The 25,768-nt window shown below is 37.3% G+C and overlaps 1 protein-coding gene across 2 annotated transcripts; it reads left to right on the forward strand.

Annotated features, from left to right (window-relative positions):
* The first annotated feature begins 2,476 nt into the window (after window positions 1-2,476).
* Window positions 2,477-25,657, forward strand: AP4E1 (adaptor related protein complex 4 subunit epsilon 1). 2 transcript variants are annotated; one of them, XM_068695432.1, is made up of 21 exons: window positions 2,477-2,680; window positions 2,947-3,018; window positions 3,857-3,980; window positions 6,165-6,238; window positions 7,516-7,637; window positions 8,225-8,384; window positions 8,901-9,067; window positions 9,656-9,729; window positions 12,419-12,541; window positions 12,627-12,736; window positions 13,026-13,165; window positions 14,261-14,373; window positions 14,512-14,630; window positions 15,702-16,004; window positions 16,738-16,852; window positions 17,952-18,087; window positions 19,212-19,467; window positions 20,170-20,745; window positions 22,157-22,341; window positions 23,066-23,223; window positions 23,667-25,657. In XM_068695432.1, exons 1-21 carry the CDS (start codon window positions 2,534-2,536, stop codon window positions 23,825-23,827), a joined length of 3,435 nt encoding a protein of 1,144 aa, XP_068551533.1. In that variant the 5' UTR covers window positions 2,477-2,533; the 3' UTR covers window positions 23,828-25,657. The 2 variants fall into 2 exon arrangements, with proteins under 2 accessions (XP_068551533.1, XP_068551534.1); XM_068695433.1 differs by lacking the exons at window positions 2,477-2,680; window positions 2,947-3,018 and adding an exon at window positions 4,734-4,987.
* Window positions 25,658-25,768: the final 111 nt, after the last annotated feature.

Raw genomic sequence — 25,768 nt, forward strand, 5'->3', positions numbered from 1 at the left:
TCAGTTTACACCTGAAAACCAAGAGTACAGCTTAACTGCTCAGTCTCTTACTAGTATATAAAGTTATTATAATAATATAACAAGCTGGGAAAATAACATAAACCAGAAGAATAATTACTTGTATGTTAAGCACCAGAAAATACCGCAATTCCTTTATTTTCCCACGTTAGCAATCACTAAATACTTACACTTTTCATATCATTAAATAATGATAACTTTGGAAGCTCTAGGTTACATCAGACTTGCTTTTTAAAAATAATCTGCCAGTGATCCACAGATCCAGAGAAAATGAAAGAACTTCCAGTAATACACAGAGACCCCCCAAATCCTCACCTATCGCATAGCTCCTATTCTTGGAGCCTGTACCGGGGCTATTTTAGACAACTTTTCAAGCATGGTTGTATGTAAAAAAAGTTGTATCTAGAACCATTTTGCATACAACTATGTTTCTATGATAAATGCTTCTATTAATGTGAAATATTTCCTATATTATTTCCTAATTCCATACGGGTTGTTGTTTCCCTGGAGCTAAATGACTTCCAGCTTTGCTGGGCCCCTCTGGCAAGAACTGTTGGAGGACTCCGGCTCTGGGAGTGATGGAGGAGAGAAAGGAACTCAAAACCTGTCCTCACTGAAAGAGAGTAAGACTTCAGGGACAGAAAGACTTCAGCAGCCACTCTAGTTCTTGAAACTGTAGGTGAGAAAGCATGCCAGGAAAGCCGAGCCTAAATTTTCAGGCACAAATGGGTTCCATGTTCAGTCAGGCAACAAGGACCGTACCCAGGGACAAGGCACTCACAGGCATGCCTGCAGCGGGCAGGCACCGAGCGCACCTGCAGTGCCGGGGTCTGCTTCTGTGCATTTGACTCCATGCTCCTTACTGGTGCCCTGGGGAGCTTGTGTGACACGTGACAGCATATCATCTCTGCTAATTGCAAGAAAATCTGTTTAATCATCATAGAAAATGACTGGGGGAAAGTGCTGCCTTTGTTTCTCACTACATCTCTGTTTTCACTCGGCATCATTTACATCATATACTATTACACACTCCTCTTCACAGCGCAGAGACAATCCAGAGAAGAGCAGAAGCTCTTCTATTTTGGAGTCTATTTTGGCTCCTGCAGAATCAACCCATTTTCTATTCTCGAACTATGTATTTCCAGTAATGATTCATGAGCCAGGAAGAATACCACTTGCCTATCAGATGCCAAGGAGAACTTACAGGAATGGCAATTAGAGTGCTTTTTTACTGTGGCGAAGGCAGTTGATAGAGATCCTAGAAAAATGACTGAAATGCAGCCTCTCAGTGCTATTTTAGCAGTTGTTTTATAACCACACTTCAAGGTTTTTCATCTAGCTGACGAAAACAGAAAGGAGATGAAAGCAGAAGAAAACCTAACAACAAAACCTCACCTTGCCAAGTTGATGCCTGGATGATAAAATTCTCATACTTCAGTGAATTTGCTTTCTTTGCATCAGCTCATATGATGCTACACAATAAGCTAAAGATTCTGTAGCCTAAAAAGAAACAAAGAATGTTGGAAAAGCAGTACTGGGGACTCTTTATGCAAGGCATTAGAAATATCTCTAACCATCTGACAGTAAGTCACGTATTTTGCACATATGCGTGCACTATGAATAGTCCTGTTCGTTTCAATGCCATCATCAACACTACGAGAAATTAATGACGCAGAAGCCTGAGGGCTTGTGTGCTAAAAGTCATCCTCCAGAAAGTGTTTATTTGTATCCCATGGCAGGTGATCAGGACTCCGGGCCTTAGTGCGGTGCTAAGCACCGAGCTGGGGACGTCACAGCACGGATCCAAGCTCCAGCACCTTCACCTGCAGCCCCTCCCAGCTTGCTGCGCTCACAGGTTTGGTGCTCACGGCTGAGGAGGTTTTTCAGCTTCTGTGGGACAGCACTGCGGCTTTGCATGAGTGACTCTTCGATGAGATACCCGTAGCCAATGCATTTCTTAAAACAAACAAAACCTTTAAAAACTACCAGTACAAATCTTTTAACTCGGCTTCATGGAAATGTCAAATTTAACACTTGGAAAGCTTCTGCCCTCAGCCTGCCCCTGCCCGGCTGGTTTTCCTGGCTCCCACCACCAGGCGGTTTCTTTACCAGCCGCGCGTTGGGGACGGAGAAATTTTTTCTGCATTTTTTTCTTTCTCCAGAGATTTTTCCTTTGTCGTTTGACCACCTCAGCTTCTCCCCCCCCGCTGCTAGAAGAAAACCCCTCCCACCACCGCCCCCGCCAAAGCACCGTTGGGCTGAGGCAAAAACGAGGCCAATTCGAGCGAATTTCGCTCCGCCGCGCGCCTCGCACGGGAAAGGGGCGGGGCCTCCCCTCAGGGCCCGCGGCCGCGAGCCCCGCCCGCCGCGAGCCCTTCCCGCCCAGCGCCGGCCCCGCCCGCCGCGCCCCTCCCGGCGCAGCGCCCCCTGGCGGCTCCGCGCCCGGAAGCGGGCTCCGAGGCGGGCGTGGCGTGGCGGCGGGCCGGGCCCTGGCTTCCTGGCGGCGCGCGGCGCCATGAGCGAGGTCGTGGAGCGCACGCTGAGCGCGCTGCCCGCCCTGCTGGGCCCGCAGCACCCCGCGGGGCCCGGCCCCGGCCGCCCGTCGGCCGGCTCGCGGCTCGGCAGCCTGATCAGGAGCATCACGGCGCTCGGCTCCAAGCACGTACGCGCCGGGGCCTGCCTCCCTGCTCCTCCCCGCTCCTCCCCTCGCGCCCCGCAAGGGCCTCGCGTCCCCGGGGCCGCGGCTGGGGGGGCTCGGAGCCCGCTGGGTGCCCCCGCGCGGGGCTGGGTGTCCGCAGCGCTGCGGCGGGGAGCGGGGCTGTGCCCGCGGGGCTGGGCAGCCCGACAGATCCTCGTAACCAGTAGTTGCTTCGTGTCTCGCCTCCAGAGCCGTGCACGATTTAAAGTCAGGTTAATTTCTTTTCCCAGGAAGAAGAGAAGCTCATCCAGCAGGAGATAGCCAGTTTGAAAGCCATGGTTTCTGCCCCCACCACTACGCTTGTAAGTCCTGTTAGCCTGCAGGAGCAGCAGGCACAAAGTGAAGGGAGCAGCATGCCCCACTCTTTTTGCCTAGTGAACGCATTATCTGCAGCATAGACACGTAATCGTCAGCGTTAAAAAGTACAGATGTCAGTGTATGTGGAGCCTGGTTAAAATAGTGAGGGTACTGTCCTGATCTCTGTTAACAAATTGGGACAATATCGTATGCAGAGTGCAGTCATACTGTGCTCTCAAATAATGTAGGAAAAAAGCTGTGTGATGAAGTATTTCTATCAAATAATGTTCTCTGCAGTCTGACGTTGTTCTTACATTTAATTTCTGCAGTGTAAGAAGCTGTGCTTTGTCATATGTTCTGTTGCTCACGTCTGAGTTGTAGGACTTGATGTATATGTCTGGCTTGGGTTAATTAGTGCAGATCTGAAGGGGAAAATAAAGTCTTAACCTCATATATATGTGATAACCCATTCTAGGTCAGCGTAGCGACTGCTAAAGATTGCGTTAATAGTGTGATATCTAACGCTTGAGATTATTTCATAATATTTTTTAAATTACTAATTTGGTGTTGATTATATGTATGGTAATCAAAATTAGATAACAACTTTGAGGGACCTATATGGAGAGTTCTGCTGTTGTGGTCAAAAATCATTATTGATTCACAAAACAATGTTCATAACAACAAAAAAATCAGAAGCACTCTGATTTCGTGTGTGTATATATAGGAAATTTCTATGAACCTGCATGTATTGCTGTCAAACTCCTCTACTCCATTAGAGCAGTGAAAAAGCACGTGAAACAAGGCTGACGGGAAAGCTTCAATAATTTATTTTTGGTATTTCAGAGACTGATGAAAGAATGTATGGTGAGACTCATCTATTGTGAAATGCTGGGATACGAGTCTTCCTTTGGATATATCCATGCAATCAAGCTTGCACAGCAAGGAAATCTTTTGGAGAAAAGAGTTGGTATGTGTATGCGGTTGTAGCCCTGTCATATTTTCAGACAGCGTTCTTAAAGCTTCGTAGAACTTGTAACGCATGTAGAAATACAGCTTATTCAAAGTGTTCTTCTACTTTCAAGATTTCATTTTGTAGTCTTTCCTCTTTTTGAAAATAACCAAGTCCCTAGTTTGTGAACTTTTAGAACAGAAGGCAAGGGAAAATATTTTAAGTCATCAGTTGTTCTTTCAGTGTTTTTGAAATGCAGCACTAATAAACAAGTAATTTGCAAGAAATACAATTAAAAACTAAATCCAAGCTGAATATGAGTTTCTGTCAGGATCTTACTTTGTTTTGAGCATTAGAATACAAAGTTAGAAGAAACTGTTGATGTCAGACAATTACCGCAAGCACAGTACTGGTTTTCCAGCATTCAACTTGCAGATATTTCTTTAGAATTTTTGTAATGAGCTTAAGGCCACGCTGCTAACAGCAATAAACGAAATATTTATATCTGTTTTGGTGATTGTTATGTTCTGTAAGAAATGAGTCAAATGGGGAGATCCTTAGAGCATAGGTGTAGAAGTTCTTGAGGAAATATGAAAGGCTATTTCAGATTTCTTTAAATTTTCATGGAGCTGATTTCCTTGCCTGCCCGTGTGGCTATAAAACCTTTTTGAGTAGATTTTGTTTGAAGTAGCTGTGAGCCTGTCTCATCTGGAGAATTTATTGCAGTTGCTGGTTCAACTGCCTAGTGAAGACATTTCTTCTTGTTTGCAGAGAAAATGGTTTAACTCCAAGCAATACTATGTCTGCATACACAGAAGGAAGGCAGTGTCTTGCGGGATATGCTTGTTTGATATCCTTTGTTTGAATTTCATCTGGATCATCCACTCAAGTATTGGAGTTTCTGAGAAAATGTGTTACAAGTGATGATTTAAAGTTGCTTTTTCCCCGAATAATGAAAGCCAGTGCACAGATGCTCTGGTAGTGACTAAGATTTTCAATCTTCACCAAACCTGGGAGGGCAGGTGGTAAGCTCTTTTGAAGAAAACTTTATATCTGACCTTGTAAGTGTCAAGAACCAGTGCGTCTTGTTATTAATCATTTTAATCAGTTTGAGACCTTTCCATGCTAGGGTTCCTTTTAAGTAGGTTTTGGTGAAGCAACATTTTTTTTTTTTTTTTAATGAAGGGACTTAAAGTTCCCCAGACACAAAAAGCCCTTAAGCTTTGATCTGACAAAAAGATGTCATCAAGAGTGTATGTGGTTTGTTTCTTTATTTTGCTTTGCACCTATGTATGATATATAAGGTTGACCTTGTCTGTTCTTGGTGCCATATACCAAGGTCTTTAAGGAACCATTGTCAGTTGATTCAGTTAAGATATTAAGTTATTTTCTTACCCAATACTAGCCTCGATGAATCAAAGTGAACTACATTTTTACAGGTTTGCTGAACTGATCAAGTGTATTTCCACAAGCAGATAGGTTCAGATGTCTGATAGTCCAGACACTACAATTTAAGTTGTTCATTTTGATTTCCAAGTCCTAAAAGAGCCAAGCCTTTCCTGACTAAGATCCACCTCTAATAAAAATAACTACAGTATATGTCTGAGTGGTGACACGCTCTCCTAGTCCCTGCTTTAACTCCCTTAGTTTGAAAGGAAGAGGATTTTCTTTCTCTGAAGAAAAAGGTTTCTGGCAGGCTTCTCTTCTGGGCTTTCGGAATTCTTTGTTAATAAATAACCAGGGAGGCTTTGGCATTGGGTGGTGGAATAATGTTATGTCAACTTGGAGTGCAGAATTGTATTTGAAACTGAACTGTATCTTTTGAAGAAAGAGAAACAAATATAAGGAAGTGCATTTGATTAGTAATATACTTTTGTCAGCAAAGGAGACATTTGCTATGCAGAAACTGATTTCTCACAATGTTCTTGACTGCTCTCTAGCTCCTAACAGTATCTTACTTCTCACAGCAAGTGGTTTCTTAGCCATTATTTATCGAGCTTTACTGCAACTTAAATACAGTAGGTTTGCTTGCGAAGAAAAGGAAGTCTTGATACTTCCTTTACATGAGCTACTGCCATCCATCAGTGGCTTTTTAACTACTTTTTTTTGTTAACTCTTCTTGTATTACAGACATGCTTAAGTTTTTTGTCTTGAAGTTGCTTATTGATTGTATGTATTAATGGAGGCTGCTTTCTTTTTTAGGTTACTTGGCTGTTTCTTTATTTCTCCATGAAAATCATGAACTGCTGCTTCTACTTGTCAACACAGTTGTGAAGGTACAGTGCTTTTGAAGGTTTGGAGGTTAACTAACCTTGACCAATTCTTCCATTTTAAGCCATGCATCTCAGCTGTGTATTCACTAGTTATATCTCACTCTTTTGTTTAATCTTGGCATTCCTTTTATTGAATCAATATTTTCTTAAATTTTACCCAGGAGAAATACCATCAAACTTTGCTTATAGTTTTAAACTCCAGAAGGAGCCATGCATACATATTGGAATGAATTGCTTTTAGTTAACATAAAGTATCTGTTGGCTTCTTTGAGTTATTTTGGTAATTTTGATAGAAACTGAAAATATGCTTGAGAGTGACACTGAAAATCCATTACCTAGTAATATTTCATGGGAGTCATCTTCTGTATTAGTACATGGAGCAATTGTAACTTACATCTCTTATATGTAGTGATTACTTTGATGTTACAGTAGTCACAGAAGCTTAAAGACTGAAAATGGTACTTGTTTGGCTGTTGTGATGGGAACCATTTATAATCTTTAAAAATCTGTTTTGAAACTGGTGGGGTTATGGAAAGAAGTGAGAAATAAGAATCCTCAAACAGCTAAACCAAAACGAGCACTAAAACCTCACTGTGGCAAATGGCTGGAGTAAATATTGATGTGAGCCGGAAATCTTAAACATTTGTTTTGAAAAGTAATTCTAATCCTATTTCATGAATCCATCCGTGCTTCCTTTGATGGTTACAATGAGCTGCATCTACTATTTTTAATTGTATTTGGGACAGATAGGAAATTTTTAAATTCTTCCTCATTTGTAGAATATCACATGTAATTTGCATTCTCTTTTTAGGGCATAGATAATATCTTAATTTAGTGTAAAAATATGTAATTGGTACTATTACTGAGCTTGCTCATCTTTTCTTTATAAATTGTTTGGGCTAGATCAAAGGTGCTAGAAAGAATGCTGTTAACGTCAGTGTAAAGTGACTCATGTACTTCTCCAACTGGGGACTTGGTTTAGTTTTATAATCATCAAGCAAATGCTGATTGTAGCTCTCTGTTGCTCTCACATACATTTAGAATACGAATGTAGTTCCGTAATGTGAGTGTGAGGAGTTGCTTGTTACTGTATGAAAGTACAAAAGAGCCTGGTCATCTTAGTGAGAGATGATACTTCAAGTAGACAATATCATGGCTGGCAGCAGGACGCTTGCTGTAGGTGAGCTGGATCCAGCCTTCTTGCAAAAAGTTTGGGCTATGTCTATACAAAATTGAAGTCTAAGTGAAAACTGACTGTCTTATTTCAATGTTTGTAATAGGACTTACAGAGCACTAATCTTGTAGAGGTGTGCATGGCATTAACTGTTGTTAGTCAGATCTTTCCACGGGAGATGATTCCAGCTGTTCTTCCCTTAATAGAAGACAAGCTCCAACATTCGAAGTACGTATTAATTTACACAACTGCAAGTGGCCTTGTAAGGTTGAGTGTCTTAGGTTTGTAGGTGGTTTTAGTAAACTGATGTTTTTTCTCTGATTTGATCTTTCTTGTCATTACTTTCAGAAATTGTTCTTCTTAGTTTCTCTTGTATTCTTGTCTCATTTATTTGCACCCTTGACTGAGCACTGAACAGGTATTATTTTTGTTAATAACCACTTTTGATAGGTAAATGTAATTTACCTTGTCTGCTGGAGTCCTTTAACATGGAGTCCTTTTAATATGTAGGTATTTGTAGAGTAAGTGGAGAATCAGACCAGGAACCTTTCAATGCTTGCTTTTTTTTTTTTGCCTTTTTTTTTTTTTTTTTTTTTTAAAAAAAAAAAGCTCTTTCTATAAACCTTATTGGTTAAAGTATATTTACAGATATGCATAACCTTAGTTTGATTATTTATGTAATATCATACCTAGCAGATAACATACTATTAATAAGTTTACTGTAGAAATAACAAGTGCAAGTTGTTTTGCTAAGTCAGGTACATAAAGGACACAATATCTTGATTTTGTTTTGTGTAAATCTCATTTTTCTTCAGGGAAATTATCCGAAGAAAGGCTGTTCAAGCTTTATATAAATTCTATCTCATTGCTCCTAACCAAGTCCAGCATATTCATGATAAGTTCCGGAAAGCCTTATGTGACAGGGATGTTGGTGTCATGGCTGCTTCTTTGCATATTTATCTTGAAATGATTAAGGTAGGCAAAGACTTAGAAGAACATCTGAACCCTAGCAGTTATTCATACGTTTCTTTATTTGAAGCACACTGTACTGTATAGAAGCTTTTTAGCAAAGTCTTGCTACAAAAATATACTTGTTAGACAAGTTAACTTACCTGATCATGGATATGTTGTATTTTTTCACACTAGCTCTCAATCTAGTTTGACAGATTGAGCATTTGGATTATGCAAGAAGTCAGTGTCATTTGTATCCTTAACTAGAGACCAAGTTTAACTTCTGCAGTATGTTAATGTGTTCACTGAAATTTGACTAATTTTTTTTCCATTGCCTTGAAGTTAAATTCACTCTTTTTTTTGTTGCAAAAGTGCAAGAAACAAATGCTTTAAAATAAGGAGCTTGTAGATATTCAGGGATGAGAGTAGAAAGAGATTTAAAGAAATAAAATAGTGGCCACTTCCGATTGTATTCAATTTATATATTGTACTTTGAGTTGTTATGTTAAAGTATTTCAATTGCATTTCTTTCTTATGTAGGAAAACTCATCTGGATATAAGGACTTGACAGAGAGTTTTGTAATGATCCTGAAACAGGTAGTGGGAGGAAAGCTTCCTATTGACTTCAACTATCACAGTGTGCCAGCGCCATGGTTACAAATTCAGCTTTTAAGAATATTAGGGCTGTTAGGAAAAGATGATCCAAGGTAACCAGGTCTTTCTCTGTAATAATACTCTGAATGCACAAAGAATATAGTTATGAACAGTATCTCATAGACAACCTTTCTGTCTTTTTGTAAAAGGATTTCAGAGTTGTACTTTTTATGCATTAATTCATTATTAACCATTGAGAAGATACTTTTCAAATAGAGAAATTAATTTCTCAGTTTCTGGATTGGCTAAGCAATTAATTAAGGAATATTGTTGAAATATATTTTCTGAAAATTATGTTACTAGGTTATGAGACAACTGGGTAAAATTCCACAGTAAAGATAACTTAAAAAAATGGTATAATTTTGTGAGTACCTAGTTATCTATGATCTTTTCCTTTTTTTTTTTTCCTTGTGATACAGTAGAATGGAAGCGTTTTTCTTGTTATATGGTAAATGTTTCTTTTGAAAGCTGCAAACATTGTTGGATGTCGTATAGAGATAGATTATAGAGTTCTAACTTCTTAAACTGAATCTGTAGATACAAATAATTTGCATTGCAGATTTTAATGTTGGTGTTTGGGCTGTTTGGAAGTTAAGACTACATGCTGCAAATAAGAATTTTAAATATTTCTTGTTAAACAGGACAAGCGAATTGATGTATGATGTTCTGGATGAATCTTTACGAAGAGCAGAAATAAATCATAATATTACATATGGTGGGTGAGGGTCTTTTATCTAATTACCAGTATTTGGAAAGGTTGAATGAGCAGTTGATCACGCTAAATGAGCATATGCAGCACTTCTGGAAAATCCAGTTGTTCTTACTGTACAAAAAATGTATTCTTAGGTATTTGACTAGTAAATTGTAGAACAAGTGATATATTTCTGAATAGCAAAGTTTCTTATTACTGAAGTAAAACAGACTTATTATTTAGAGGGAATTCATCTTGACTGAAAAGCCTTTATCTTATGTTTGTGTTGCCCTTGCCTGTAAATACAGGAAGTTAGCTTCTTCATGAAAGCTCTCAACATTGTCCAAGCTGAAGTAAATAGTAAAAGAAAAATCCTAGTGCTACAGTCCTGTTTATGAGAAATGCTTAGATCTTCAGCCATTGATACTTCCTCTGCTCTAGGAAAGGCAGTACATGTGCAAGTGACAGCATTGGCTCTTTACAGCTGTGTACGGCTTTTTCTCTAGCAACAGTTAATTCTGGAAGTGCTGTTTTTATTCAGTGATAGCAGTGCATGTGAAAATATGTTTTTGGCACACATCTCAGTTTAGAATTTTTAAAACTATGTTAATTTCATTATCCTTTCTGCAGGGAAAGCTGTATTTGTTGCTAGAACAAAATCAAAAGGAATAACTGCATTGTTAAGGCTTTCTAATAAGAAGCGGAGTAATTTATTTGGATTTTGCTTTGCCTTCCCTTCTGCAAGACTTCAGTGCATCTAAGCACCCAGATCTGATGTTCTAGAGTCCTACACCTGAGAGCTGCTTCACAGTACATTAAGGACCAAAAAAGCTCCATCCCGTTACTTTATTGTTAAAGTAAAGCCCAATAGGTGATGCTACAGTAGCTGTGCTGATGGGATGGAGAGGAAATCAAGACATGTTTTATAACTGACTTTAAAAGGGGAATGTGGACCAGAGCTCTAGATCTAGCGTAATGCCTGCTTTGTACCTATTTTCTGAACACTGTGTAAGCATTACTTCCACCAAAAACAAGGGTAGGGAGGAAATTATTACCTTGTAGTAAATAATATGTGAGAAAGTACCTGTCATATGTTCTGTATATTTGGTTTATTGCTTCTGTGAGACAAGAACATACACGATACTGGGAAGAATGTTTCCTTATAATACAGACAGTTTGCACTTGGAGTTAGTAACTGTAGACTTGTGCTAAGTGCTTAAGGGGCCAAAGTGAGCAGTTTATCGTGATTTATTCAAAGACAGAATTTAGATATGTAACTCTTGTTCACGTGCAATCAACTCTTTATAAAATATTTCTCAGTGATAAGAGATCAAAGAAGATTATAACTGATGATTCTTTTTTACACAAAGTCCTTAGTTATTGTATGTTTTTTACTTATTGTAGGCGGTTAACTTGGATTAATTATTTTTTTTTGTGCATCATTAAGCTCACTTCTACCTTTTTCTCAGCTGTGCAAAGTTTTTAAACTCAGGAACAGCATTTCTCTTCTTGCAATGATTTAGGTTTACTGCCGTAACTAAGAAATCATGAATTACTGAAAAACATTTTGCCTCAAATCTTTCATCTAAAGACTGTCACAGTCTGCTCATTTGAGCTACTATAGGAGACTTCAAGGTTGGAAGAACTTTTAAAGATGAAGTTGTACGTGGAGTGGCAAAGACTGATCAAATTAATCGTTGTCTGTTGTGTATGTATTTGTGTGTATACATACCACAAATAATATTGATTTAACAATATTAATTTAATTATATGATAAAACAAGAACGAAGAAATATTAATAGATATAACAATCACTATAGTAACATTTAGGTATTAAATGAAAATATTTTAAAATATATCTGTATGTATATAAAAGGAGATGGTCTTTCATCCTGTTATTACATAGGCAGGTACTCTGCAGTTCAGTTCAGTACTGCAGTTCCCTGTTACAGTCAATGAGCTAAAACAGATCCAAATGCAAGGTGAAGGAAATATGTAATCATTTAAATTATTCAAATGCTTTTGTACACTGTAACTAAAATGTTGCATTAATTTTGTTTTCTTTTTTGATTCTGTAAGAATTTAATCTCTTCTGTGGGCTTCAGACACCCAGTAAAAGTTGAGGTGTGTGTTGCTTTTGTGCAAAAAATTTTGATTCAACATAAACCTGAACCGGTCCTCATGCCATTTTATATTCTACTTTGTTCTCAGTTTGTTTTTGTTGGTTTTTTTTTTTTTTTTTGAGTAATGACAAATTGTTTACCAAACTCTTCTTGCTTCACTGCATGCGTGTGGCAATATTTCAGCCACCTAAACCAGAATAACCTAAAACCTAAACCAGAATTTGCTCTTTTATGTTTTATGTTAGTGGATTATCAGAAAAGGAATATGTCTGCTGTTAGGATATGTAATTAAAGCTGTACTACAGTGTTAGCTGTGTATTTCTAAGTTGAATGGAGTATGTACGGTGAGAATACCATTTGTTTGCAAAAAGGAAATGTATTTGTGTACAAAGTATCTGCTTAAAAGCTGAAATTATGGGTTACCCAGCTCTTTTGAAGTCGACACTTGAGTAAGGTACAAGACTGCTTTAAAATATTAAATGGACTGCATTCAGTCTCATAATTTTATCGTACTAGTGTGTATGTCTGCTTGTTAAGTTTTACATAATAGAATTATTTAATACGTATTATTTGCTTTTTTTTTCCCCTAGCCATCTTGTTTGAATGTGTACAAACAATTTATACAATTCACCCCAAATCTGAACTACTCGAAAAGGCTGCCAAGTGTATTGGAAAATTTGTTTTGTCACCCAAAATTAATTTGAAATACTTAGGTAAGGATGATTTCATTAACAAGTTTTCAGTTTTGCCATAATGGTGCATATTCTTGTATATAATTTTCAATTGCTTATATTCTAGGTTTAAAGGCTCTGACCTGTGTTATTCAGCAGGATCCTAATCTGGCACTTCAGCACCAGATGACAATAATTGAATGTCTGGACCACCCAGATCCTATTATTAAAAGGGAGGTCAGTGAATTTTTCAAAAAACAACCAATGAAGTTACTGTATAAGATGGGTGGTAAGTTTTCTAAAACGAATATTGTAAGAAGCATATTGTGTCACATTAATACTGTTTATAACTGCTCTCTCTATCAGTACTTGAGATAAACTGTGCAGGTAAGAAGCATGCTTCATTTAAGACTTGCCAAGTAAAGACAGTTGCTCAATTTGGCATTGTGCTAAGGTGTCATTGTTTTGCCTGATTACTGTTTTGAATCATCAGAACCAATCAAATCTCTTTTGCTTTCTCTTTCAGACTTTAGAGATTCTTTATAGAATTACAAATGGACAGAATGTGATAGTCATAGTTCAGAAGATGCTTGACTACTTAAAAGAATGCAAGGAAGAATATGCTATCATCACCTTATCTGGCAAAGTAGCAGAACTTGCTGAGAAATATCCTTTTATTTTTAGAAGCCTTGAGTCGGAGCTCAGCCAATCATTACTTTTGTACCTTTCAAAGCATCTTTCATGATCTTTTTAATCAAGTTGTTATATCTGCGGTTTCCACTCTTTCAAATGCAAAAATAAGCAAAAGAAAACTTGTATAAAAATGACTAGAACATTGTATTTTTCTGGGAGTAATAGCACTCAACATTCTTCATTTTGGCTTTGGGGTTTAGTATTTAAACCTTGTATTTGTAATTTAAAATTTGGAAGTCCTGTGCTACTGTATAGAGAGATGTCTCATTGCTGTATTGCGTGCTGTTCTGTAATTGTGAGAATGATCTCCCTGCTAGGTAACTCTTGGTTTATAGATTTGAAGAGAACATTTTCATGGAAATAAAGATCGATCAACTGTGCTTGAAAGATAAATGATGGTTAGACATTCGGTATATGGTGGGTATCACTGCGAGACTTGCCATTGCTTGATTCTCTGTGTGTATTTTTGTCTGATATTTGGGTTTTAAGCTGTTTATAGTGGGGAAGTACCTTACTGTTCCATTTGTATGCTGCGTGGCACAGGCAGTAGTACAAAAACCAAACAGCCAGCAAACAAACAAGCTGTACTCACTTTTCTCTACGGTTGAAAATTTCCATTCAGTGGTGTACGTTTTCAGGGTTTGTTTGTGGATAGGCAAAAATGTTTCCTAACCTCCAGAGCTAGGCTGTTCAAATTTTAAGTATATAAAAAGCAACATTGCTTTCTGTGGAGTACTTCTAAATGTTTATTTTTCTTCAGTAAAACAACAGCAAAATGCTGCTGCAAAGAGCCAATCTATCATTGATCAAATAATACTTGATAAACTCAAAGAAAAAAAATTCTAGAAAGCTATCATGGGACAAGTGTGAGCTTGAAATACAATAGAGCATGTTTTCAGAACTAAGTCCTTGTGTGAATGTCTCCCTGCTGCATGAAGTCTGCTTAAACCATTCTTTTTCACTCTATTGTTTATTTATTCATTTACAACTTAAGATGTATTGATTAGCAAACTAAAAAGGAAAAAAAAAAGTTATGCCTTAGCACTTCATTCCTTAACATCTGGACAGGTATGCCCCTGACAATGGGTGGTTCATCCAAACAATGAATGCAGTGTTTTCAGTTGGAGGTGATGCTCTGCATCCTGACATCCCAAACAACTTTCTGAGGCTTTTGGCTGAAGGTAACTCACCAAGTGCTCTGAAGAATTATATCTGTTACTTAATTGCCTGGCTTGCTTTCTTAAAATACACTTTGACATAATAGTTGATACAGGTGGCATTTGTGTTTCAAGCAAAATACACTTTGTTTTCCTCTCTAGGATTTGATGATAGAAAAGAAGATGAACAGCTGCGAACATATGCAGTACGGTCTTATTTAACATTACTTGAAGAGGAAAATACATTCTACCCACAGAAATTCCTACAAGTCATGAGTTGGGTAAGGTAGACACATGGTGAAAATTGAGTACATAGATGTGAACAAACTGTCAAAGGTGGTGATGTTTTTAATTGTTTTATTTTAATAATGATTATTGTATTTTTACTCGAAGATGAGATAATACACCGAAATATAATGACCTCTTGTATGACAAACAAACTATTTAGTTTGTCATAGTTTATCAAAAAGCTGATATGCTCCCTTTCAAGGCAGTTTACTACTGGAATGGCTTAGCAGCCAACTAATCTGCCTGCGTGCTGAGAGCCTTTCTCTTTTTATCAGAGTTAGGCCAGATGTGGTTATGAAAAGCAGCTTTAGCCTTGTAGTTAACTGTCTGAGTCCTGTGATAGTATTGTTTGACACTTGTTTAATATTCAGCTACCGTCCAAGGAAGACGCTGCAGTATGAACAAACCATTTTTTGTAAGGGCCTAATTTCTGTTTAGCTTTCTTTTTGAACAACTATTTGATCTGCAAGAAACTAAGAGTTCGAAACTACAGAGAGAAACACAAAGATCGCCTCAAGCATTTGCCATGATAGAGAAGTCACTTAGTACACGTTTTAGACCTTATCTCATTCAAGCAGTTTGGAGACAGTTTAGTCAATTGTGTAGGCTTGATAGAGCTGTCTTCCTGCAGTAGGACTGGAATGCCTTCGTGATACGCAGTTGGGTGTTCAGATTTTCTTATGCTACTGAAAGCAGTTATGACCTTCATACACCAGTGATTAAACCAGTAGCAGACTGGAGCAGTTGGAGCCAGCATGGTGGTACTGCCTACTGTACTGTTATGTGTCGGTTACTTAGTCTAGGCAGCTTTAAAGTGAAAAAGATGTTAAAAAATAAATAAATGCTAGGAGTCCAAATCTGGTAGAGAGGTATTCCCTTACGCAGAATCTCTTGCTTTCATTTTATTTGAATAGGAAGTTCTAAGATCTTAGTTATTCCAGCATCTGTGATACTTTTTTGAATGTGAGGTGGATTTTGTGTTACTATTTGTTCCTACATACTAACATAAAAACTGAACACGCTGCCGTGTCTAAGTGTGTATTTTCTCTGTTCATTGTGCATAGGTTTTGGGGGAATATTCCAGCCTTGCTACAGATGTTGATCCAGAAATTATTTTGACAAGGCTACACAGCTTGCTGAAGAAGACTTTCGTTACCTCTGACACTAAAGCATGGATAATGGCTGCAGTCACCAAGATAGCATCACACACCTCCTGCTCTAAAACGATTGACAAACTAATCAAAGAGTTCAGTAGCTCTCTAGATACTTGCATGAGACAACATGCCTTTGAATTGAAGCATCTGTGTGAAGACAAAGTATTGATGAAAAACTTGCTTCCGTTTGATGCTAGTTGCAATGACATGGTGGTAAGATAACAGCAGTGTGTGTTGTTCCTGAACTAATTTGTAGTTCTAGGGGGTTAAGTATTTGACAGAAAGTGTTTTCAAAATAAATTATTTGACAGTTCTGACCAGTGTCACTGTTTAGTCTCCTTAAAGTGGGTTTTGAGAAATATACTTTTTCAGATGTGATGAATCTTTGGCTCTGTTAATCAGTATAGAACACAGTATTTAGTAAGCTGAAGTACCTTTAACAAAATTACAACTGCATACACTGATTTTGTTTTTATATGTAGACCTGTTTTACTGATACGGTACAGCTTCCTAATTAAAAGGTTTTGCTTCCCGTTTAGAAACTAGTAAAATTTGCACTGGAATGTCCATAGTTAATGAGGGAAAATAGTATTGATATTGCTGGTGTTCTAGAGTGGGTCTCTTTTTTTTGTTTTTGGCTTCAATATTTTCATATAATGGTGGGTCAACCATTTTGAGAACTCCCCTCTGTGCTTTTTTATTTTTTTAGACAAAAAGTCAATATTGGAAGAGCTAATTTAAGTTACAAATCTTTTTCAACATACTTGCTTAATAATTTCTGTACATATACATTTTCACAAGCCTGAGGAATACAGCAGCTTTACTAGTAGATATGGGAAGTAAGACAGAAGATCATAATCTTGCTGATAAGACAGTTTTCTTCTGGTAATGTCAGGTTTGTGTACAGGAAATATATTCATTGCTTATTTTTCCTAATTCTGCGTAGGTAGATGCGTCCTTGTCTTTTCTGGATGGGTTTGTCGCTGAGGGACTTAGCCGTGGTGCAGCGCCATATAAGCCTCATCACCAGAGACAAGAGGAGAAGCTTTCTCAGGAAAAAGGTGACTGCAGAACGTCCATTTTACAGTCCAGTGTTTTCAGTGTTCTTACATTTTTGCAGTGAAAACATTGTAAGAATTAGATTGGATTGCTGTTTTTCCTCAATAATCACAAGTGTTGATTAGCATCTTCCACTGGTTTAGAAATCTAGGAGGTAAGATAGAGGTTAGGAAGAATGTTCATAAATATTCTGGAAGGTGACTTTGCAAGTTTATTTTGACGTTCTTTATAGTTAACCAATTTTTACAGGTTGGTAGTGTTTGAATCTAAATATGGCTGCTGATTATCACGAAGTCCCTTGTATCCATTCCTTCTTGCTTTTTTATGTAACAGGACACTTCCTTAGTACTGTCTCCTCCTTTGTCAGGAGACCTCTCTCATCCCAGATGTGCAGCAGTTCTGCTTTGTTTCTTTATTTGGGAAGAAGAAAGTGTAGGGCTGAGTGGAGATGAGATAAAGGGACTGTGCACCCATTAGTAGTCTTAGGGCTGTAGTGAAGAGTCTTTGCTCTGCTTCTTACATAACAATGACTGTTTATGTTAAGTTATAGTCCAAAACAATTTTTAGAAGGTATTCAGACTACATTTTGATTGGTAAAGCGTGGATAAGGTGGGTGGTCCTGCATCCTGATTTTCCAGTCTTATTGAAAGCAAGTTATCACCCAAGCTGCCAAGAATGTTTGCAAAACAGATAGTGATATATGGACATGCTGTTGTGGACTCAAAAATGTGTTACATAGGTGCATGAACAAATAGAAAAGCTTATTTATTTAGAGCTGGTGCAGTATTTCGCTCTACAAATAGTAAGGATAAGCAGTTGTTTTAGTGATGCTCCATAAAGTCGCTTGTTCTTTATAATTGTAGTAATTAAAATGGTAAAATTTAAAATTAAGTGCTACCAAATCAATACATGTTTTTAGATACATTCTTTTGTGTCTAAGTGGAAGTTACTTCAGAGCGGACACATCTGTTTTTAATGAGGATAGGATCCTGACTGGGAAGCTTGAGACATGTAGTAATACAGCATATCAATTTTCAGGAAAAAATAAAATCTTACCTTTTTGTGCCTTACTATAATTGTAAAAGACTGTCTGTCTTACAGCTCTGAATTTTGAACCGTATGGATTATCATTTGCTTCAAGTGTGTCCTCATCTGGCATCACTGGTAGACAATCCCCCACTGGTTTATCCTTTGGGTCTGATACGTCGGGTAACAGTGCTGAGACTGGGCATAAAGAGTGAGTTACTTTGCATTTTAATTGAAGTACATTTGAACTTATGTCCTTGTCATTATCATATGCCTTTGCTTCCTCTTTGCTTCATTAAATGGAATTAAAGAATACAGTTTAACATGGAAACTTCTATCATGTAAGAAGAAATGCAGGATAGCATCTTCACTGAAATACCTAGAAAATAGTCTAACACAGTCAAACTGTTTTTTCATGTTCCTCACAAGCAACAGCTTAAATGATAATGCAGTAAAATTGAGACAGGATTAACTGATGATTAAATTGAGTATTTTTTCTAGATTCTTTCAGGTTTTTTAAAGGCTACATTTGCTTTTTATGGGCTTAAATTAATGTGCCTTTTAAGGAAACCTTCTTAGATCAAAATAAGGCTAAGATTTGCAGTGTAAGATACTCCTAAGTTTTAGAACAGTACAAATAAATTCTATCTTTGTAGTTCCATAAAAATTAGTTACATCATTTATACCCTGGTAGATGGGCATACAAGAAACCATGAAAGCTTTCTTGAGTTTTTCAACCAGCTTGTGTAAAAAAAAAAAAAAAAAAAAAAAAAAAGTGAGGCTTTTAGGTGAAAGAGTTGCAGCCTGTGTCTGAATTTACCTCTATTGGAGTTCAGGGTGTACAAGAACTTGAACACATCTTACAGGAAATACTTTAAGTCTCATAACTTTCAGTCTCTTATATTAACTTACATTGTTTTTAAAGAATCAGCAGCGGAACTATTTAAAGAAACGTAGAGATTCCCACAGTTTTTCTCCTGGAGAGAAATAAAGATACTGTGTTTATATTCACTCTGAAAATGTTTTTCAGATTACTTTTATAACATGCTTGAATCTCTGAGTTGACAAACGCAGTCTACTACTGGCTGAAGTTATCTATGCTTACTTTATAGCCTACTTTGCATTGGCTGGATGCTTTAAGTGATGAATGACATTATTAACATAGAACTTTATGCAGATAGAAAAACATTAGTATTCCACTGCTCCCTGAGTATATCAAAGTATCAAACCTGCGGATGGTGTTTATAGCAGAGTGCTAGCATGCTTTTATGAAAATGTTCGCAGTCCTGTTTTATTTTTTTTTTATTTTTTTATCTTATTTTATTTTATTTTAAGGACAAATACTCTGAAACTTGAGGGAATAAGGAAGTTGTGGGGCAAAGAAGGCTATCTTCCAAAGAAAGAAAGCAAGGCTGGGAAACCAGATGAGCCACAGGCTGCTTCTTGTGGCAACTTATTAGCAGGACGGGTGATTGATCCTCCTGCATCTCAGTCTGATCAAGTTTCCAGCCTCTCCGAGGAAGAAAAAGAAAAGCAGCAGTTAGCATCGACATTGTTTGTTGGGCTAGGATCAAATGCTGGTGTCAGTCTGGTAAGTGATTCTTCTGTGACTTAACAGCCTGAAGTTCATATTTAACATTATTTACAATTAAAAATACTTTTATGCAAAGAGAGATCAAATCAGCATTTTGAAAGCTAGGTGAATGATCCATGTAATTGAAAAACTATATGAAATGACCTTTGTAATTTGGTAACTTGTTATGAACGTGAAGCCGGTTGGATACTACTTGATCAAACAACCTCTGAAGTAGATCTCAGTGACTAGAACTTCCTTCTGTTTACCTTCAGGTTTTGTTTTCAGTTTTCACTATAACTGTTCATTTGGCATCCTATTTCAACGCCCTTTTTATTTATGTATGATAACAATGTGAAAGATTGAAGAATTCAGCATAAAGTAATCTCTATCAGACTAGCATTATCAAATTATTTCACTCATGTTTTGGTATTTATTGTTTTAACCAGAAAATGTTTACCTGTAGCTGCTTTTAATAAGAACTGTCAGTTTGTTGTGGAGAACCTAAGCATCATTCTTGCATTATAGGCTAATCCAACACCCCTTAAGAAATTTAACAAAAGCCTGTTACTAAATCCATTAACATGTTTGCAATCTATTTGTATTTGTCATCTAAACTGATTTGTTGGTCATTATTTGCCTTCGCTGCTTCTGTTTCATTGTTAAGTTACACAGCATATTGCTGGAAGCTCTCTCCATCGCCATTTTTTTCTTTTTCAGATGGGGAAAATGGATGTGGCTACTCAGAAGTTCAAAAGAAAATCAAAGATAAATGAAACCCAAACCAATGAAGAGGCATCAGACATCCAAAACAGTGCTGCTTCAACTTTTGGTCCCTTACTTGATACAGTGCCTGTTAACAAGGAAGACTGTGAGGGAAATAAACACACAAGACTAAGAAAACCTTCTCTGTGTTCTTCAGATACTGTGGAAGATAAGTTAGCATTTGAAACACCTCAGTCCCTTAAAATGCCTGGGCTGGATGACAGACTTTCAGATAGTAGGCTATCACCGTTGTCTTTGTTTGCTGACAGTAATATTGAAATTTTTCAGCCTTCTCCAAGTGCTTTGTGTGAAAGTGCCAACAAAACATTGTCGGTCCCTTCCTTACCAAAAGAACTAGAAGAGCTTCCTCATTCCGAAGTAGTGGAACTTTGTCAGAGTGATGCCTTAGCTCTGTATTTATGTAAGGTGTGGAAAGATGACTCTTTGTTGCTTGCTGTGTTTGCTTCAAATAAAAAGAGTTCTGCACTTAATACTGTAAACTTAGTGTTTGAACAAGCAGAACACTTTCAGGTAAGAAACTTAGTTTCCATTATTTCAAATTTACTTGGAGTTTTATTGTTTTTGTTTGCATTTCAGTGTGTCATATTTAGTTTAATATAATAGATGTGCCTTTTTCCCTAAACGTGTCCTTAAAACCTGTGGTATGTCTCTTACTTACCTCCTAAAGGGTAATGAAAGAAGTCTCGGTACCTAAACTTAAAATGTCATTTGATTTAGCATCTCAGTTTTCTTATTCACTTTGATTTCATTTCCTATTGTTTGCTTCTCTATAACAAACACGTATGATTCTTCAGTTCTGAATTCAGCTTCTTCATTCAGTTTGAAACTGAATGCAAGTCTAACCAGGAGCACTCAGAATGGTATGACCTGAGTTGCCAGAAAAATCACTAACTTTATTGCTGTGGCTATTGGGCTTGTGCGGTCGTTATTTGTATTTATCTGGTAGGCAGACTTGTGAAGGAAAAAAATGCATCATAAAATTGTGAAGCTTTGGTTTTCTTCAGTTATAACAGACCTCAGTTATATTTCATTCGTGTTCTTATGCATGTGGTTGATGTTGGAGAGGAGTCAGTTTATTTTCGAGATAAGCTGCACCTGGGATTTAAATCCAGCTGGTAAAAGCATGTGATTGCCTTGAATGAAACTTTTTAAAAGTTGTTTAAGAAACATATTGGCATGACTCCGTGAATTTTACTGGAAGGACAGAATTATAAAACCTTCTGTAGACACTCAGCAAGTGATAACAGGACAAGAATTAAGTCAAATGTTTGGTTTATAGTTGACTTAACCAATTAGCAGTTTTCAGTTATGAAGCCTTTTTCCTTCTGATTTGTAGCTTACATCAAATCTGCCATAGCATTGATAGGAAATAAACATCTAGTGTTTGGGTTTTTTTCCTAGCAATTCGTTTAATATCCCACGTATCTATGGTTGTGCTCTGTGTTGTTTGTTTGGAGAGGCCAAGGACTGCTGAGCAGCCTTGAAGTTATTGGGGATGATTTCTCAACATTCTCAATATTGGGGATGATTTCTCAACATTCTACTTTTATTACATAATTGAAGCTGTTTCGGCTATGTTGCAATGCTTCTTGGTCTTATATATTAGTTTAGTTTGGGACTGAACTACAGAATTCAGGTTCTGCCTCTCAGAGCAATCACTCAGGGAAAAAAAAAAAAGGGGGGGGGCAAATAGCAAAAAGAGATCAATTTCCTCAGTTTTGATTCTCATAATGCTTTTATAGATGCTAATGATTATCCTTGATGAGAACTGAAGAATGGTAGCTCTGTTTGCTGGCCACAGTAGTCCAAGAAAAATCAATGGAAATAAAAAGCACTTACAAAGTTCTATAGCTGTACCTTAGCCCTTTCCACAACTTGACAAGCAGTACTGATATATTCTACATTCCTTTTGAAAATGCAGATTTTGGAGAGTCCTGCCCACCAGTTCTCTGTAATTGAAGCTCAGAGTGTGGAACGTTGCCAGAAATGTGTTTGGATGGACAAAATCTGTACACAGGGAATTCTTCCTGGCTCCATTAGTTACCAGTCAGAGATGGAAGCTTGCCTTGAATTTTCAGTAACTTTATCATTGTTGGATTTCATCAGGTAAATAAGCTGCAGTTTTTAAAAAAACGTCTATTCAAATAAGTATTAGACAAGTGTAGGATGGTTTGTGTATTGACTATGAAAATACAAGGCTTCATCTTGAGCAGCTAATTTTAATCCAACAGAAATTGCTGCTGCTAATAATAGTAATTTGTTATTTTCATACTTTAAAAAAAGAAAAAGGGGGGGAGGGTGGTGGTCCAGGAAGAAGTACAAACCTAGAAAGAATGCTGACTGTAGCTGCAGGTTGGAATAGTCTTGAAAGGTGGAATGTGGTTTTGAGAACTAAATGAACAGGAGGGTAAAAAGGGCATGATGTTTTAAAATCAAAATATAAATGCGTCTACTCAAATTACTTAGTTCAGTTAAAGTCCCATACATTATATGAGAAAGTAGACAACTTTTGCGTGGGGGGAGAAGTCTTATTTTTCAGTAGGCTTTTTGCTGGACGAACTTTTTCAGCGGGCAGATATCTCAAGGTCATTCACTTTGGTCTGTTACTTATACAGAATAATCTATTCCTTGCTTTAGATTTCTAAATTTAAAAAAAAAAATATAGAAACTTTTTAACAATAAGCTGGGAAGAGCAGTGGTTTCCTTAAACTAATCTGCATTTGTTTGTTATTTGCTCTGTTCAGTTGCTTTTGGAAATGGAATTTATTTTTAGGAGACCAAACTTATTCTGAAGAATTTTTATTTTACTATGATTTGTGCTGAACTTTAGGCCGATGGAAATGACTACAGAAGACTTTGGGAAGCTGTGGTTGTCCCTTTCCAATGATGTGAAACAGAATATAAAAATGTCGCCTTCTCAAGATTCCCTCTCAACAGCTCTGAGTACGCTGCAGCAGAAGCTGAAACTCCACGTAGTAGATATTATAGGTGAGTAAAATACACCTAAAATACACCGTAAGGTTGCTCACAACCACTTTTCCTAGGAAAATAGATATATGGAAGCAGGTACCTTACAGTTCAAGGTAGCGAACATTGGGGTGTATGGGAAATGCAGGGATGCTCTCCTAAGGACTTTATTGGCCTTACTCAGACATTTGTGAAGGTGGGTAGCAAGGTACAAGCGTACAGCAAACAACAGATTTTACAAGGGAGCAAACTATTCCACTGAAGAGTTTTGGATGGGACAGAAATGTGGGAATGAAACAATTAGATGAATCTGGAATTACATGCAGGAGGCATACATTTTTGGTGATGAAGAACGGGGATGAGAGTAGAAGATAACAGAAGGTTGAGAGAAAAATAGTGTTTGTGAACTATACCTATATCTAATTGTTCTTTCATTTTTTTTCTATAACCTCTGTTGTTTTAAGGTAATGAGGGAATACTGGCATGCCGGCTGCTTCCATCCGTGCCCTGTCTGCTGCACTGTCGTACGTACTCAGGGATGCTGGCCTTGTGGTTCAGATCACCTTGTTCAGCTCTTTCAGATGGTCTGCTCTATCAGTGTCAAAAGGTGATGGAAGAATCTTAATAACAATAGTGCCTGCCTTAACTTAATTGGTTTTTGAAAAGCAAATGAAAGGTTTCTATAGTTGCACTGATAATTACCAAAGCTAAGTTAAGATACTGCTCTTCAGAAGTATTAAATTTTCTTCCAAATGGTGTATGTCATATGGACTTGTGGGGGAAGAATGATGACCTGACATATGCCTGCAAAAATGTGCTCAGGACTGTACAGTGACTAAGGAGTAATCCATTAAAATATTGTTACCTGTTTGAGCGTAATGTGTGTTTCTTAATTTTATTGTAAATGACTGAAAGTATTACGCAGCTTTTGTAGTTGTCAACTCTAATTTCTCATAGCAACTACTTAAATATAATTTTAAAGAAAATAAATCTATTATGTGCTCAGACTTGAACACTTACCAGGATTACCTGATTATTTTGAGAACTTTTCTAAAATTGTTTTTAAACATTGCTGGCAACAAGGCACCTAACAAGACACAAGTGACTTATGTAGCAACAAAATCATGCTTTAAAAATAAAATTTGAGTAACACCTCATGACCTTTGCTTCCCATTTAAGTGTTGACATCTAAGTAGGGTCTTGGTAGGAGGCGGGCATGTGAAATTGTATGGAAGCACATTGGATATGATCTGAGGCTCTTCAGGTGATTTCCTGTTTGCAGTTCTTCCTGCATCATGTTTCAGTCACACTGTTTCTTCATGGCTCTGCAGCGGTCAACGAGTCTTGAGTGTGTCCAGAGATGTGTTGTGCAGATCAAGCCTGAGAGCAGTGAGCTGGAGTAGTTGGCTTGTGGATATGTTCGCTGCCTGTCACTCTTAATCATGTGTATTTAATCTGGCTTGTATCTCCATTCACGAAGATTTATGTGGAGGGAACTCTCATTTTTATTTTCTAATTATTAATAGCTTGAGTATGACTGAGAATGACAGATGTGTGTCTACTAGCTGCAGTAAGGAATAAGAGATCTAAATCAGTCCAGCAATCATGATAAATGTTTGGATTGTCTCCTTTTCTTCCTGAAAAAACTTCAGTCTTGAAAATCCAGCAATCTTTATTTAGATGTTAAAGATCTTTAGTACTTTAAAATATTTATAATTGCTTATGTTTTTATTTTAAAACTTGAAAGGTTGTACAGACAGTACAGATGTGGTGTAAACGCATTCTACAGTAGAATTGTCTCCTTCATGTATACTAACATGAAATTGAATGCTAACAAGGAAATTCTTTTGTTATCTTTCAGTTTTATTGATTCTCACCCAATAAGCACTGGCTGTAAAGGAAAATAAAGTATTGTTTGCTAGTGTTTTGGTGAATGTTCATGAAATCACCATAAGAATGTTAGTGTGCGCTGATGGTTTCTTTTTTGTTTAAGTCAAGCCACTTGTGTTATTACAATCAAAGCTCCTTTTTATTGCTGTTTCAGTAGTTCCTTGTTGAGAAATCTGAAGTGCGCTGATCCTGTAAAAATACTTAATGTTCTGCGTACTTTAATGTTTACTTGACACTTCGAGACAGTTTATATAAATGAAAACTGATTTATAGTGGAATAACTTCCAGCAAACTGTTTCTCTGCTGGTTAATCAGACTTATGTTACGCAATTAGACTTTTGTAATTACATGAACTGTAATGGAAGTACCTGTTTCTGGCCTTATGCATTTAAACCATTTCAGCACAGAGTTGCTCAATGTCCTACTGTTTAAAAAGTAAAAAAAGCCTTCTGTAACTCATGTAAATGCTCTCTATGACCTTTTCCACTGGATGAATACTGTATGTTAAGCTGTAAATATTCAGTTCTAAATGTTGTGTGTACATCACATAAAGGGTTTTGCAGGATTTGTACCTGTACTAGTCTTTATTTCTAGAGTGCCCAGCACATAATTTTCTTAATCTATCACCATCTTTACCTTTCTTGTAGTTTCATAAAACTCAGTTTAATAAAACAAA

Source organism: Anas acuta, chromosome 12 (genome assembly GCF_963932015.1).
Source record: "Anas acuta chromosome 12, bAnaAcu1.1, whole genome shotgun sequence".
Classification (NCBI taxonomy): Eukaryota; Metazoa; Chordata; class Aves; order Anseriformes; family Anatidae; genus Anas; species Anas acuta.